A 17,029-nucleotide genomic window follows, 5' to 3' on the forward strand; every position below is an offset into this window, starting at 1 on the left:
CATGCTTTCATTTTAAATGACAAGAAGATTGCTCGTTAGCAGTGCAGATGGCCTGGCTGTCTCCAGTAGAGAGAGAGCGAGAGAGATAGACAGTAAAAGATCAGGTTCAGCTCGCTTATAACAGCAGACAAGCTCATATAAGATAGAAACAAGTGTTGAACAGACTAAACAATCTGCAGCTCCATTTCCGTGGGTTCTGCACCCCTCCCCCCCTCTCTCCCAGCGTCCCACCCTCCTCCATTAGAGCCACAAAGCTAGGAGACAGTGCAGCATTTCTGACATTCTTGTCCTTCTCCTGACTGGAGAGTGACAATCCCATCTGGACGGTGTCCTTACCATCTTCCGCACCGTGTTGCTTGTTTAAATTCTGGTTGCTCTGTTTTTCTCAATTTCACGCACGCTTGGTTTCCAAAAACACCCTCGGTATTTGTTTCCCCCTTTGTATCCGAGGAGTCAAAACGAACGGGCTTGTAGACACACCGTAACCAACCTTAACTTCAAGAGCCAGTGCCCACGTAGTTTCCCCTGCTCCTCGGTGTGTTAAACTGCGTTGAAGTGCATTCCGTTCTCTTCCTTGTCCTGAATGCTAATGAGCAGACAGGTAACCGTTCACAGTGTTAATAAGTGAAGGAGACCTGCAGCGTGACAACTGGAGTAATGGAGAGCAATAGGGATTAAGGTCCCTAACTTGCCTTGGGCTCAGTTTGTCATTAATGGTTTTAAACAAGTCGCTCTTTTTGTTGTAGTTGTTGCGCATGTTGTTTGTGGTAACTATAGTTGACTTGTTAGCTGGAGGATTATATAGTATATGTCTATTTCATTTAGTGATTCAGTACTGTATAGATGAGTTACCAGCTGTATTTATTAACAATTCAGCCTATATTTCTAATGGATTTCATGTTCAGTAATTACACTTATTTACCCGTAGTCAACATTAAATTGCCATGAATAGTCTTTTTAATGTGTGACCAAGATATCTTACCTGATAAGGTATTCAGTGCATTTTACAAATATTACATTCGTGCTCGGGTGTGTGTTTATGTGTGTGTGCGTGTGTGTATGCGTTTGTGTGTGAGTGTGTGCGTGTGTGTGTGTGCGAGTGTGTGTGTGTGTGTGTGTGTGAGTGCGCGTGTGTGTGAGTGTGCGTGTGTGTGCCCTTGTAAGTCTTGTTTGCCAGTGTATGTGTGTGGTTCTGTGACTCATGTCTAGTTTATCTAAGGCTGCCAGATCTCCCAAATTTAATTGCTATGTTTCAGAGGGAGCATTCAGTTAACAAAGGAATTCATCAGTGTGGAAAGCCCAGGAAGTAAAATGTGTTATAAACCTGAGTGTGTGTCTGTGTCTGTGTGTGTGCTTTTTAAACCTTTTTTTCTGTTCCTCCAATGGCGTGACATTTTTATTTTGGAACTAGTGCCTATTTTAAAGGCTTCCAAATGTAAGTACAACAGTACTGTGCAGTGCAGTGGAAAGCTGAATCTCCAAAGCGAGTAGTATTGTGAAGTGTCACACCTTTCCACAAACTCTGTATTCTGTGGAAGCGTGACCAGGCCCCGGATAAGCTGTGTAAACAGACACATTCAGGAAACAAATTAGCTGCTGCTGGAGTGAATATATATCTCCAGTTTTTTGCATTACCGGTATATCTGCATGTTTGGATACAGTTTGCATACAAGAGTTAGAGTTTTGTTTGAATGTTGACTGTTGACCTAGTATCCCTGTCTGTTTGATCTGCAAGGAGGAAATGGGAGTGTGGCCTAGTGGTTAGAGCGATGGGACTGGTAGGCAGTGCGACCTAGTGGTTAGAGCGATGGGACTGGGAGGCAGTGCGGCCGAGTGGTTAGAGCTATGGGACTGGGAGTATGGAGTGTGTATGGATGCTTTGTTGCTATGGCAGTTAGGAGCTTTAGCTAAAGTCATTTAATTTGAATTTGCTTGGTGAGGAAATCTTGCAATATTGATAGTAAATCCGACCCTCGATCATCAGAGGTGAAAATAATTACTGCTGGTGTAGTTACACCTCACTACCCTGGGTAAGGATTGTAGTTCTCGCAAGCAGCCTAATACACTGGTATTGTGTGCTCTGGGTCGTATACAATGTATAGACATTTCTCTTTCAGTGTGTGATTAATTGAGCTTCAAATACATACTGTAACTGTGTTGTGGCTCCAGGATCAGGGTTAAGTGGGTCATGAGGCATCACGCAGCCCTGTCTGTCTCACAGAGGTGAAGTTGCTTGATTTGAGGTGAATGAGAAAACCCCCACAGGACACAGGCCTGAACAATCGGCCTCTGCCGCAGGTCTCCACGCCACTCACTGACAGCCTTTCTTCCCATTCTCATGGCCTGTCTGGGGGGGGGGGGGGGGGGGCTACTCATAAATCTAGCAGCTTTCCAAATCATGGGAGGTGTAGGCCTTGCATATAAAAGGAAAACAATAAAAAGAGAACACAAATACAGTGGTGGCACAATTTATTTAAAATATATAATTTTATTTAAAGTATTTTAAACATCTGCATACTTCTTCTTTGTTTGTTTGTTAACCCTTTAACCATTTTTGTGATATTTGGAACTACAAAACAGAAATATAATCCCTTATTAAACAAAAACTTTACTAGGAAAAAATGTTATTCGCAACAAATCAAATCCATCCACATGATGTCATGTGATGCAGAGAGTTAAACTGCTGTAGGCGAAGACTCAAGATATCAGAGACTAATAGCTATTTATTTATTTCTTTATTTTTAGCTTTGCTGCTACACATAAAAAGCCAAGGGTTACAGCAGTGTCCTCTAAGCCCAGGGCTTTGCTGACTCCAAGGGATTTCATGTGTTTTTGTTCAGAGTAATTATGCATGTGCACTCGGCCATCGAAAATAAAAATGACCTCCCTGCTGCTGAGAGAGAGAGACAGAGAGAGAGAGAGAGAGAGAGAGAGAGAGAGAGAGAGAGAGAGAGAGAGCTACAGATTTCCCCTTAAAAAAGTTTTCTCCATTATCATCAATTGTGAGTGGGCAGTTAGAATGTGTAGCAGAATCCCCACAGTGGTGAATAAAAAGTCATTTTGAATCAAACATGAGCACTTCGAAAGGGAGATGACTGTAACCTTAATATTCAGTGCTGCTTGCATCTCCTTATGCACCCGTACAGTGCAGCCATTGTGGGAGAGTCTGCAAACGTCACCTGGGCAGCTGCTGTGATGTTGTTGCCATTCTCTGCACAATTTGCTTCAGATTCCTTGCGGGCTGCAGTGCAGCGTTGATTTCCCTTACAGAACGAGGCAGTCACTCTGTGAGTCAGGGTGTGAATATCTGAGCTCTGGTAGATCAAAGGTAACCTTCAGAATCAGCCATTATTACAAGCAAAACAATAAGCCTGACCCCTAAAATGCAGAAGGACAGAGAATAACAGTGAGGTGGTCTCCTGATACAGACAGCACCCCCGGGGTCTTCAAACTGCAAGATTTACAGCTGGGGGCAGAGCTTCCAACCTCCGTCCTGTGTAATTAGGACTCTTCACCCAGAGCCCCGGGTTGTTTCCCTGCACTGCAAGCCAGAACTCGCACAGCAGAGTCTGTGTCACAGAGATATAATAAGATAAAACCAGCATAGCAGAGTGAGCAATTGCAGGTTTAGTATTGGTACTGTTAGGAACCTCGCTGCCATAAATAAGCTTGTTTTAAAACTACCTAGCAATGATATTGGTTCTACTTGACTATCCCTTCATAGTAAACAGCACATGCATAATGAAATAAGGAAAAAAAAAAAGTGCAACCGCAAGAAACCCCCAATGAATCCAATAACCGTGCTGGATTCTGCACCAGGACCACAGTAAATACAGTGCATTTCCACCACAGACACCACAGTGAGTTTATTATAAAAACACAATGTTCAGTAAAGCTTTAATCTCTCCTGCTGTGCTCCCTGGTATTGAGGGCACTGATTTTCCAATCCTCCAGGACCAGATTCACCCAGCTAGCTCCGCTCCCAAGCTATTTGGATGCTAATGACCACAGTCGGCTGTGCCAGTGCTGAAAGCGCAGCCTCGCTCATCCTCGCTCATCCTCACTCATCCTCCAATGCAAGAGAATTAGGAGAAAGTCGTGGTTTCCAATTATCGCTGTCTGTTCGCAGCCTCCGGATTCTAATTACTGTGCTTTAAACCTTAACGAAAGAATCCGGGATGGACAATTTGAGTTTAAATAGGATTTTTTTTATTTTTATTTGATGTCCGATTTATATTTTAGCCGAAGTATAGTATAGAAGTAGATGCAAAAAAATAAAAACAAGAATCGTCCAAAAAGTAGCTCTCAGCACTATACTGTACAGAGCTAACAAAAGCAGCACAGCTAATTTGGTATTGGGAGGGTCAGCTAATTTGAAATGGGGAATTCTGCTCAGCTGTGTCATTTAATGGACAGCAAAAGAGTGAAATGCTGTAGGCCTACTGCTGCCTTATCTCCCTGGCAAATCTCGCTCCATGGCGCCTGTAGTTTTTGTTTCACATGTTTTCTTCTAACTTCTTAACCTTTTAAACTATGTTTGAACACTTGGGCAGTCAAAGGTTCACAGTTCATTACAGAGTAACATGCCTTCATAAATCACATTTTTATAAGTTACCAGCCAGGCGTTGTTTGCTAGTAGTTACTTTATTTAAAATTTTTTTTTTTTTTTACTGACATTTTAAATTATATTTGGTGGTTTAAAACTTTCAATCATTTAAAAAGCATAGCTCAGCAGTCAGGACCCCCCCTCTTTCCCCTCCCCTCTTCTCCTCTCCACACCCCTCCCTCCCCTCTCAAACAGGTCTGTTGTGTTGTTTAAATGCTCCTCTGTATTTGGGTTTGAAGAAATTCCATTTCAGCTCTGTGGACTGTTATTATCCAGACCCTGTCATTAGAGGTTTTAAATAAAAAGACTCCTTGCCTGTTGCCCAGGGGAGTGTGTCGGTGTGTGTGTTTTTGATCATTCATGACTAATGGTCACGTATTGAGACTGCCATTCCCCAGGCAGTCAGGCCAGCAGCTGCCTCATTTTATGGGGGTTGGTGGTGCTGGTGGGGGGTGGGGGTAAGGTAGGTAAAGAAGATTACCTCACCTGAGTCTCGTGAAAGTGACTTTCAGTCCTATCCCAACAGCTTCAATCAAATATATGACAATGGAAATGATTGTTAGCTCTGTGAGTCAGAATGGCATCCTGTTTCTCAGAACTGTGTGTCACGGTGAATGGAAATATCCTCTCTCCTGTTCCCACTGCCTCAGGTTTTTGCCACCTCACTTGGTGCTAGCGTGGGCAGGCAGGGATCAGTGCTAATCTTGGTTTGAATGGTCAGCAGCAGAGCAGGAACACTGCCTTGTTTGTCTTTTCTTTTTTTCAGGGTACCTTTGTGCTATTACAGAGAAAAGGTCTATTGCAGCCTTCCCTAAACAGCGCAGTCATTTCTTTTTCTTTTTCTTTAAGTGCTGCATAGCTTCTGATAACTGTGGAGTGGTTATTCTGTGCAGAATAAGCTGCAGTAGATGTACTGATTTCCCCACTTGGAAAACTTGTTAAAGATAAAAGATCAAATTACGCAGCAGCCTGTCATCTGATCACCGAATCTCTTTATGACTGTACAGGAATCTTATCTGACGAGAGAGGAGGAGAGACTCAGAATCTCTCCTGCAACACCCACACTCCCTGTCCTCCCTTCCCAGCTTGAACTCTGTGGTACCTTTCCCTGCCCTGCCAGATGAGCGGCATTGAGATTCACCGGCACTCAATAAAAGCCCTCTTTGTTCGGCCATTAACTCTACTCTCCCATTGCAACAGGAAGGATTTCACATCTAAAACAGCAGATAGAGAGAGGGAGAGAGAGAGAGAGAGAGAGAGAGAGAGAGAGAGAGAGAGAGCTTTATTGTTTTAAAACAAAACAGCACAAAACTCCTGAAACTTCCACGTATTCCACTTACTCATCTCTCTCTCTCTCTCTTTTTTTGCAGACTCTAGCATAAACAGATGCCCTTCACTGCATCGCGTGTCTGTGTTTTCAATGCCTGTTGCTGCTGTTGTTGTTATCTCTGTGTGTGAGTGTGTCTGTGTTTTTAGTAGCGTTCCCATTCTCTCTCTATCTCCTGAAGTGCTGAGTAACTCGATCTCTGATTTTTAAACCTCAGAGATACAGACCCTCTTCCTCCTCTTCTCTCTACCCTGCATTCACTTTTTTTTTAATTTCTTGAAGATTTGTATTAAGGAGTGAGGACTAATACATATTTTATTAGGGGTGCAAATGTGTCCCAATTGATCTGCTTAAATGTCTCTCGGGAGCCGATGCCTTCATTGGGGCTCATGCATTATGAAGTAGGAAAGTGTTCAGTGATACTGCACTCATATTCTAGCTTTGACATGCTTGTTTAATTGCAGGGTACTGGGGGTCACCTCCATCCAACCTGGCACATAGCAAGAAGAACAATGTCCCACCAGCTCTGGGTCTACTTGACCTCTGACATGCCTACCGGTCCCTCAGCTCTAACTACTAGGTTGTAGGTTTTGCTTTAGCTCAAACTTCGCACTGTTTCAAAACTTACAAGCAAGAAACAACTTGCGGGAACACTTAATTAGCTTTCTAGGAGATTCTATTCCAAGTTGAGTTTAGTTGGCTGGTGTCTAGTAGCCTGTTCTTCCCAAAGCACCTCTATTGATATAAACAGTATATTAAGGAAGCAGAATGACAGGTAGAAAGAATGGAAGGTTCCCTCGCGAGCCTCCGGTTTAATTAGCACCCCGACTGATGGATGGATTGCTGAAGCGAGGATAGTGGAGGAAGCTGCTGCTGCTTCTTCTTCTTCTTCTTCTTCTTCTTCTTCTTCTTCTTCTTCTTCTTTCATTAGTTCATTCTGAGTCCCTGAAGGATTACAGTACAGTAGAGTGAGAGTGAGAGAGAGAGAGAGAGAGAACGAGAGCTACAGCGAAACTGTAATAGAGCTCAGAGAAGCAACTGCAGGTGTGTGTGGGGGGGCTTATTCAGCTATCCTAGAGTGTTTTTATAATGAGACAACACATGTTCATTTTGATTAAGCACTGTGGTATGATTTTTAATAATGTAGCTCTCGGACTCGGACTGCTAAGGGCCCCTGAGGTTACCGACCATGAGAAGAGGTCAAGGGGGTCATCTACCCTGCAAATGTCACTGCACCACTGCCTCCAGCTAGCCCCTGGTGGTAACATTGAGATCCCTGGTAGCTGGGCAATACGACAGGGCAGTCTTTTTTTTCCCCAGTGGGTTTCCTTTTCTTTACTTGTTCTTCTTTCCTCCTAATAAAAGTTCTACTTTAACAAAGTTATTGACTGTTTAAAGGGTAATCTGCAAGTGTAGTAAATTACAGGAGGCTGTCTTCTTCATGAGGGGCTTCCATATGACACTTGTAATTAGAAATGACTAAACCACATTCAAACAACAAACGCGTGTATATAAACTACAGCAGTGCCATTTTATTGTGTTACAGTCCTCTGAACCAAAGGGGCTACAACTGATTGCTTTTGGACTGGGGGGGGGGGGGGGGGGGGGGGGGGGGGGGGGGGCCACTCTGGCGTTGTGATTTATGTGTATTAATTTGGTTTCTCTGTCTTCTTTTTCAGAAACGTTAATGGACACGAAATGGGCCATATCAGAGCTAGCCTGGACATCCCATCCAGAGTCTGGGGTAAGACAGGGTTCTCTGACTTTGGGGCCTGATCTGAGGAGTCTATCCATGTGTTTCAAATAATTTGGTTTCAGATCCATATCTTATGGTATTTTAAACCCAAGCTATTATGGGCAGGTACATGGGAACAAGGTGAGCTAAATGCACCGACGTTGTTTCCTCATGAGTTTGATAACAGGAACAGATGCTCTATAGTGGGGCTTCTTTCTGTTCTATGCAAACTCAGTGAACATGGTCCAGCATGATGCTATAGACACAGCACTGTGGTGTTGTGTTGTTTTGCAGCCCCCTGCTCAACATCTCCCCCCCCCCGCTCTACCCCATATTCCTGACAGCCCGCCAGCAGCCCAGTGGAAGCATTATGCTTTATTTGAACAGGAAGCTGAATCACTAAACCCCTATCTCTGTATCCTGCCTCCTTCCAGGGAGGGACCACAAGACAGTCCGTGCTGCCAAAGAGGTGCAGAGAGGAAGATTTTTATAAAATAACTCTATTAATATTATTGAGTGGATTGGATTTGACCCGATACAGGCTCCAGAAAACTCTTGCAAAAGGGATTTATGTCCCAAGACTTTATTCCTAGAAAACAAATGTATTGAAAAAGAAAAGGAAAAGGATGCTGGGCTGCTTCCACTGTAATTAGGATTGATACAACTTTTTGTCTAACTGAAAGCTTGGTGCAGGCTTGTTCTAGGTATGACCCTAGTAAAAACCGCTTGGAGCTGCCAGGATATTTAACCCCCTGGTTTGCAGTTCCATGGCTCTGTTTTGTGCTGATCCGAGGGCAGTCAATCTTATTAGTTCTCACACATTAAAGATGCTCCGGGGCTGCCCTGGGCTTTGTGACTTGACTGTACCAGCCTGCTTTAAGCTTGCATCTACTTTCATTCACCCAGCCCAGCTGTTCACAATCCCCCTTTACTTCCGAGCAACTTAGTGGCAACAAAGAAAGTGACAGTGCTGACCCCCTGCAGCCCTCCTCGGCAGCCTGTTCTTCACCCCCAGGATCAATCTGCACAAAACAGCAGGCTTCGGGTAGGAGGGGACCAAGAGGCATAAACTACACAACACGCTCCCACCAGATGTTCATTTGGTAACCCTCTCCCGATACGTCACCACACTCTTTGTAATACAGGTTGACAAGGTTAAGACAGAGTTCTAAACATGGTTTTAACGGCATGGCACGTATGCAAGGGGTGGGACTTAGATGTATGAAGAGGAAAGCAGTGATGCACTGTGCAGAGTGTGCAGCAGTGATGCACTGTGCAGTGTGTGCAGCAGTGATGCACTGTGCAGTGTGTGCAGCAGTGATGCACTGTGCAATGTGTGCAGCAGTGATGCACTGTGCAGTGTGTGCAGCAGTGATGCACTGTGCAGTGTGTACTATAGTTCTGTCAGTTACATAGTGCAGCCATGTGCTGGGCTCTGGGGAGTGGGGGGCAGTCAGAATTTCAAGCCACAGCGATTGAGTAAAAAAGACTTCCAGTTGAGTTTGATCTGTTCTTCTTTGTTTCACCGTGAGCTTATTCTGGTTCTGTACACAGACCGAAATGGAATTTCAATTACCAACAAAAGCCTTTCACAGCAGTTTAAGTTCACTTTGTTTTTAACAGAGAGATATATGGCACTGTTGATGTGAGCTGTCACTACTGAAACAACAGAAAGTCAAACAGGCTCATTCCCTTGTTATGCAGAACCAAAGACCGCTGTGCTTTGCAGTCGGTCGGCCTGCACTAAGTGCTCTCTCAGCTTGGGCAGGTGTTTGCGGACCTGTCCTCAACATTCCTGGCTCAAGAACTATTTTTTTAAAGCTTAATTTGGTCTGTATTGCCCTAAGAAAGCTCCAGTGATGACAAGCATACTCTGAGCAGGCTGAGTGCTGCTGAGCAGCCCACTCTGTGCAGTCCTCCTCTCTTCACTGCTTGCTCAATCCTCCTGCACCGCCAGACAACAGGAAACAGCTTTCAAGAGTCTCTTGTTTAAGTTTGAGCGATGCTCCGAGTGCTTCTTACTCCTGTTTGTGAACACCACCCAGGTTCTTGAGCTCTCCAAGGTTTTGTTAGACGAAACACCTTTCCTGTCTGCCTGCTTAGCAGTGGCAGTGGGGGTTGAAAGCAAGATAAGCCCAGGTTTGGGTAGCACCCTTTATGTTTTCAAAATGAGCCTGCTTATCAAAAAAAAAAAAAACTGTTAGAAAAGGTTTTCTAAAAGAATAAGGGCAATTATGTGAGCAAATGTTTCTGACATTTTCTAAATCGCATCTAAATTCAGACAGCATTTAAATGTTTAATCAGGGCCAAACCTGGCATTTTACTCACTTTCAAAAAGATACACTAAATAGAGTCACACACACACGCACACGCACACACGCACACGCACACGCACACACACACACACACACACACACACACACACACACACACACACACACACAGCCCTGCCACTGTTTCTAAAGTGTTTATTGATTGGCCGTGTGATGATTGATTTCTCTCCACCCCCACTGATTTTCTTTTCTTTCAAGCCATCTCTTATTAGGATAGCTCAATGAAGAAGTGTCTATTTGCCAGTTCGGTGATGGCTCGATAAATAGCCTGTCACACGTGCATCCATATAATTATTCTCATTAAACCCCATGCTGATTAAAAGCAATGCCCTAGTTTGGCCCCCCATTTGCTTAGAAATTGTAATAAACACAGGCAGATCCCTGCTGGTTCCCCCTCCCCACTCCATAAACACAGGCAGATCCCTGCTGGTTCCCCCTCCCCACTCCCCTGGCAGGCATCACAATGAGAATGGAGGTTCGGTGAAACAGGTTTGATTATCTGACAGTGCAAGTACATTAAGAAACAAATACGTTTCTTAAGAAAGGGCGAGGCAGAGACAAAAGAATTCATGCTATTTTCAATGCATACCTTTGTGACTGATTTAAGAAACACATCTATTAAAAGATTGATATCACACAAAAAAAAAACCTTTCAAAGGACTCTCGAGTACACTGGTATTAGTGCTATACTTACACTACATTCAATTTCATGTCTAGTTGTATATGTCTTTGTACCAGTGGATCCATGAAATAATTTTAGCGTAACGTAATGTTATCTCTGTAACTTGTTTAGTCAGCTTCTAAAACTATTGTGATTTTGTTTGATCTGGAACTGACTTTTCCTTTTTGTCTGTCCCGCTCTGTCACCCTCTAGTGGGAGGAGGTGAGCGGCTACGATGAGGCCATGAACCCCATCCGCACCTACCAGGTGTGCAATGTGCGCGAGCTGAACCAGAACAACTGGCTGCGGACTGGCTTCATCCACCGCAAGGACATGCAGAGAGTGTACGTGGAGATGAAGTTCACAGTCCGGGACTGCAACAGCATACCCAACATCCCCGGCTCCTGCAAAGAGACCTTCAACCTCTTCTACTACGAGTCTGACTTGGACTCAGCCACAGCTAGCAGCCCCTTCTGGATGGAGAACCCTTACGTCAAGGTGGACACCATCGCCCCGGACGAGAGCTTCTCCAAGCTGGAGTCAGGCCGGGTCAACACCAAAGTGCGCAGTTTCGGACCTCTGTCCAAGACTGGCTTCTACCTGGCTTTCCAGGACCTGGGGGCCTGCATGTCTCTCATCTCCGTGAGAGTTTTCTACAAGAAATGCTCCACCACCATTGCCAACTTCGCCCAGTTCCCCGAGACGGTGACAGGCGCGGAGCCCACTTCTCTTGTCATCGCCCCAGGGACCTGTATCCCTAATGCCCTGGAGGTGTCCGTCCCTCTCAAGCTGTACTGCAACGGAGATGGGGAGTGGATGGTTCCCGTGGGAGCCTGTACCTGCGCCGCCGGATTTGAACCCGCGATGAAGGACACTGAGTGCCTAGGTGAGTGTGCGTTGCCATGGTGCATTCTGAAATGCTTTCACTTTCTAATTAATTACATATTGTGAACAAGTACCTTAAAATACACCACAAAGCTTTATTTGAAGAATGTGCTTTTCTTCTTTTTTTTTTTTGGCAGACTTCACTGATTAAATAAAGTTTGGCACCTAAGGTTAGGTAACTTTTCTAAAAAGAAACTAACAACAACATGTTGATTAAGTATCAACTCTTTTTTTATTTTTATAAATCTATTCAAATAAAATGTACAGAATTTGCAAGAAGATAGGCTTCTCATTGTGGGCGAATTGCCCATACAATACATTTACTAAGGAAGGGGGAAAACAGGCCAAGGTCTCTGTCTCTCAGACCCTCACCAATCCTATCAAATTCATCATTCAGATCCTTTCCCTACCTCTCTCACTATCATGGCTGCTGTCTGTACAGCAGCGGTACTGTGTTAGCTTAAGCCAAGGATTCAAAATGCATTTCCACCTTCAGAGGTCTGATTATTATTATGTGCACAGCTGTAAATCTCTCTGCTTTTTATTTAAAAACTAATTTGTTTGCTCTTGACGGCTCAAGGTTAAAACCCCAGTGACTGTGCCCAATAAAAAGACTAATCAAGCCCCCATGAGCGAAGAGGGATAAATCTCACGGCCACCCCTCTCCTGCACATGAAATATCGCTAGTCCGAAGGCTGCTTTGCTCATTAATACCCTGCTCATGTGAAGAGGATACCAGCATGCATATTAATCAGCGGCAGCAGATTTTAGTCCTTCCCTTTTTTTTTTTTAAACCAATTCCAGCCAAAATTTGTATAATTTTTATTTTAGCTGCAGGATTTGCATTTTGTCTGATTTTAAAGCATTAAACTCCTGTATGTCTATAGGGGCTGTGTTGGGTACATGCTGAGGACTGACAACCTACTGTGGCTGTCAGTGCTGGTTATACAGCAGGCTTGTTTAAGGTCCATTATGGGAGAATTCAACCTGATCCATGTTGTTTAAACACTACTGTAGAGAGAGTGGGAGGAGATGGAACTATTGGAGATGATAAACGCTGTCTGTGGCTTGTGACTTGACAGAGCAGACTGAGCGCAATGTGAAGGATGGGCTGGGGATTAATTAGTTCCTCCATCCTTTTTGTCACACATGTAAGTTCCTCCTGAGCTGCTGCTGCCGTTACAGTGAGGTGGCAAACTAGAGCTGCCCAGAGAAGCCCTGGTAATACAAGGGAGAGACAGGGAAAAGCTCCTGAGAGGCTGCCCATGTTCTGCTCTTTGGGACAATACATTTGAACTTAGGGGAAAAAGTTATTAATCCTTTCATATCTGGTAAGGAGATATCAAAAAAGTTGACAAAGTTTAATTGGCCAAAAATAATTGATTTCTAGCTCATTAAAAAAGTTTTTTTTTTTTAAATCAACCCAAAGAACTTTGGCTTGTGTAGGCTGTCCCCAGCTCTGGATTCCTAGCCCAAACTTACAGTGCTCCTCCACTTGCGCCTCAATTGATGTTGAACAGACAACGCATATACTACACCGTATTACCTACGCTGGTTTCGTTCACTGCCAAGTAGAAAGAGGACGTATAGCACAAGATTTAAGGAATAAGGACCAGTCTGCTGCTGTCTCTGTTTGCAATTGCAATTGAAACTTTGCTTCAGTATCTCTGCCCTGACACTGTTCCTGATGTGTACGAGAATTAATAACATAGTGCTGAATCTGTCATTTCCAGCTGTGCTTCATAGCTTTCTCTCCCACTCACGCGCAGTCTAATACAAAGAGACAGGGTCAACTGTACAAGTCACTGCGTGGTTGTCTGTGGTTGGTTTCTTAATAGAAAAGTTTGCTGTTTGCGTAATACACACGGAACAATAGGCTGCAAGACTCGAAATTCAACTTTTTGTATAGCAGTGCAATCATTTTATTACGCAACAAGCCTCTTCTTTCAAAGGCTGTGATTCATTTGCATTCAGTGTGGGGTGTATTCGATGTGAATGTAACTGGGTAAGCTTCACACGCGTGTGAACTGAGCTCAGCCGCCATAGTTTTAAATTCATATTTTATGACTGTTTCAGTTTCACCTGCTCAATATGTTTTGGTCTTTATTTAGCAGAGATATCGACTACACTTGACCTCTGAAGGCTTTTAAACCTTGAACTGTGCCTCTGTTTCATTCTATCTGTCTCTCCCTCTCACTGTCTCTGGCCTGCTCCACTACTAGAGCTGAACTGAGCCCCCTCGCAGGCACCCAAAGCTGTATTTTACTTGAGCATCACAAATGAATTTCCACGGATTATAATGTGCTTCCATGAGGTTGTGCTGGCATAAATGGAATAAAAAAAGCTCTATTGCAGTCTTTAGTCCTTAAGTCCTTGAGAATTGGAATGTTCTCATTCTTGACTGAGATAGTCATTAAAGTACCTACAATGTTAAGCTTCAACACACCCTATCCTGCACCGCTGCCCTCAGCAGGTTCTGATCTTCTGCATTAACCATCATTTACATTTTCACCTGTTTACATTTACACACTTCTGGGCTTACTGCTCTGCCTGCCTCTGGGGTGACTTGCTTGTTTTCATGCCCTGCTTTTCAAATCTCATCCTTTTTGTCACACATGTAATAACCTTGTCTCTCCTCATTGCAGCCTGCAGCCCTGGCACCTTCAAGTCTCGCCAGGGAGATGGTCTCTGCTCGCCCTGCCCCCCCAACAGCCGCACCAGTTCGGGCTCCGCCACTGTCTGCACCTGCCGAAACGGCTACTTCCGCGCCGACAGCGACTCGGCCGAGATGGCTTGCAGCAGTGAGTACTAACCAGGCAGACCCCTCCTCGCACACGCACACACGCACACACGCACACACGCACACGCACACGCATACACAGACGCACACACGCACGCACGCACACACACATACACACACACACACGCACACACACACATGCACACACAGTCACATGAGAAGGAGGAGTAATAGACAACTGTCAAACTCACACACACTCATTCAATGAGCCAAAACAAGACGGATTATAGGCGTTGTTAATAACAGATCTGCAGCTAAATTTCAGTTCCAAGTGTCCTGGTTACATTTGTAAATTGCCTACCTCTTCAAATAACCCAGCCTAACTCTGTGAGTGTTTCTGGCACAATTAGCCATTTATTTACCTTCATAATTAGTGCTGCAGTAAAAGTTTATCAGCTCTTTTATTATATGTGCTTCGGAACTGATTGTGCTCGTCCTGCTGCAGATGCTGTATGGGTTCCACTGCAGTTACAGTGTGATTAAACTGCAGTCCAGCTACAGTACTGTGCTGCTGGATTGCACCAATTGCACTGCGTTCAATTCAATGCCTTTAGACTGGTAGAGTAGAAAAAGGAGAGCTTCTTTGCAACACCTGTTTAAATCCTAACTGTGAACCTCTGCTGTGGAAATTAGCACCCCCTGTAGTGTTGAGCTCAGGGGAAGTGTGCGATGTGTTTAATAGCTTGTTGAAGGAGCTCGTTATAAAGTGAGCTGCCGTACTTTATGAGAAGACTCCTTATTAAAGCGAAAAATAATCATCTCCAGTGCTAGCAGCTCATTCCACCAGGACCCCTTCGAAACGAGACACTGGGATGAATTAATAACTAAACAACACTGAAAAAAAAAGCCATGCGTAAGAGGATTGCAGACATGGAGATTAATTGCTTGTTTTTTAACACAAAGTTTTGCGGAAACATGAAAGCCGAGGCAACGGTAAATGGGCAGTTTTGGAAAGTTTAGGTCTTTTGAGTTCACATTGGTTGATGTTGGTGGTTTTAGAAGTAGAGGTACATATTTGAGATGACAGTAGTGACCATTTGGGAATCTTCTTCATCTTCCTGCTAACCCCGCTCTGTTCTCCTGCTGTGTAGCTGTGCCCTCCTCCCCTCGCAATGTCATCTCTAATGTGAACGAGACCTCCCTGATTCTGGAGTGGAGTGAGCCACGGGACTCTGGTGGCCGTGACGACCTCCTGTACAATGTGATCTGCAAGAAGTGCAGCGTGGAGCAGGGCCTGTGCACGCGGTGTGACGACAACGTGGCGATCTCGCCACGGCACCTCGGCCTCACAGAGAAGCGGGTCTACGTCACCAATCTCCAGGCACACACGCAGTACAGCTTCGAGATCCAGGCCGTTAATGGAGTGTCTAGCAAGAGCCCCTACACACCGCACTTCTCAGCCGTCAACATTACCACCAACCAGGCCGGTGAGTGATGACCGATATAGCCTGAGGGTCTGGGGAGTTGTCTTGCTAGCCTTGTATCAGTTTAAATGGGTACATCGCATCAAAGCATGATGGTGCCCCATCTAGTGTCCATAGGTTATACAGAAAGGTTTTAAATACTGGTGTTGATTTGTTTCGTATAACAAAGGGTAACCGCCTTGGGATGTCCATCCATCTTCTGTAAAACTTGTCTCACTTTTCACCCACAGTTTTTGTGTTTTAATTTTTCTTCTATAGATTTGTCAGCGCTGGTCTCTTCCTTGTTTTTTAACAGCAGCTCTGTCAGTAAAGGGATTATCCCCGGTCCCCCTCTCTCCCCCTCTGTCTCTCTGTAGTTTTCAATACCAGTTTGAGTACAAAGGACTGGGAATCCCGTGTTATTTGCCGGGGGGATTGTGGACCCTCTAATCCTGATTGTTCAAAAGCGGTCATGGAATTAAAAGCAAGGATCGTCCCCGGGTGGCCGAATTGGGGGTCAGGGGGTGTTGGAGAACCCAGTACTGAGGGGTCTAGTCATGTTCACTCAACAGATTAGCAGGGTTTTCCCAGTGATGTCTGTGAGAGAACCCTGAATATTCATCTACCTTTAAGCAAAAAAATAAATAAGTGGTATAAGTAGCAAGTAACTATGGTTACACAGTAACTAACAGCAGGAGGCCCCTTAATCCTGGGACTGGAGATACAGGGTATCTGTCCAGAGGGCTTTTTCTTGTGGGTGACCTGACACTGCGATCAGGCAGAGGTTTTTTTTAATACCTTGTTAGAATTAAGGAAGAGGGGAAGGAGGAAGGATAGAGCAAGAGAAGAGGGGGGGAAGGAATGACAATTAAAAGATGAAAGCAGCAGAAATGATTTTGAGATGCTGCAGTGAAGTGAGGGAGAGAGAAGAGAGAATAGAGAAGAACAAAGATACAAAAAGAGGTGAGTGACAGGGAGAAAAAAGAGAGAGTGATGGAGAGTGAGTGAGAGAAACAAGGGGGCTTACAGGGAAGAAAGCAAGAGATGGATAGCTAGAGAGAGGGCAGTTTGAGGTGATGTCGGTAAGCTTCAGTGGTGGAAATCCTGGCCTCGGGCTCCACAGCTCCAGTGCATGTGATTAGTTTATTAGCTTGCCTGTAATGGGTGGAATTAGCAGCTACTGTCCCCCGAGGGGGTTCGAATTAGAGGGTGAGGCTGACAGGAACATCATGGTGTATGCGAGGTGTAAGTGCGATGAACTTCTGATCTGAATCTGGCT

At 44.6% G+C, this 17,029-nt stretch overlaps 1 protein-coding gene across 4 annotated transcripts in view; it reads left to right on the forward strand.

The window, feature by feature from the left end:
• Positions 1 to 17,029, forward strand: part of LOC117417149 (ephrin type-B receptor 3-like) — a 39,898-nt gene that overhangs the window by 11,806 nt on the left and 11,063 nt on the right. For all 4 annotated transcript variants that reach the window (XM_034029021.3, XM_034029023.3, XM_034029022.3 and 1 more), the window contains exons 2-5: positions 7,613 to 7,677; positions 10,876 to 11,548; positions 14,193 to 14,348; positions 15,439 to 15,774. In XM_034029021.3, the coding sequence (XP_033884912.2) occupies positions 7,613 to 7,677; positions 10,876 to 11,548; positions 14,193 to 14,348; positions 15,439 to 15,774 (1,230 nt within the window). The remainder of the gene's footprint in view (positions 1 to 7,612; positions 7,678 to 10,875; positions 11,549 to 14,192; positions 14,349 to 15,438; positions 15,775 to 17,029) is intronic.

Source organism: Acipenser ruthenus, chromosome 12, assembly GCF_902713425.1.
Source record: "Acipenser ruthenus chromosome 12, fAciRut3.2 maternal haplotype, whole genome shotgun sequence".
Classification (NCBI taxonomy): domain Eukaryota; kingdom Metazoa; phylum Chordata; class Actinopteri; order Acipenseriformes; family Acipenseridae; genus Acipenser; species Acipenser ruthenus.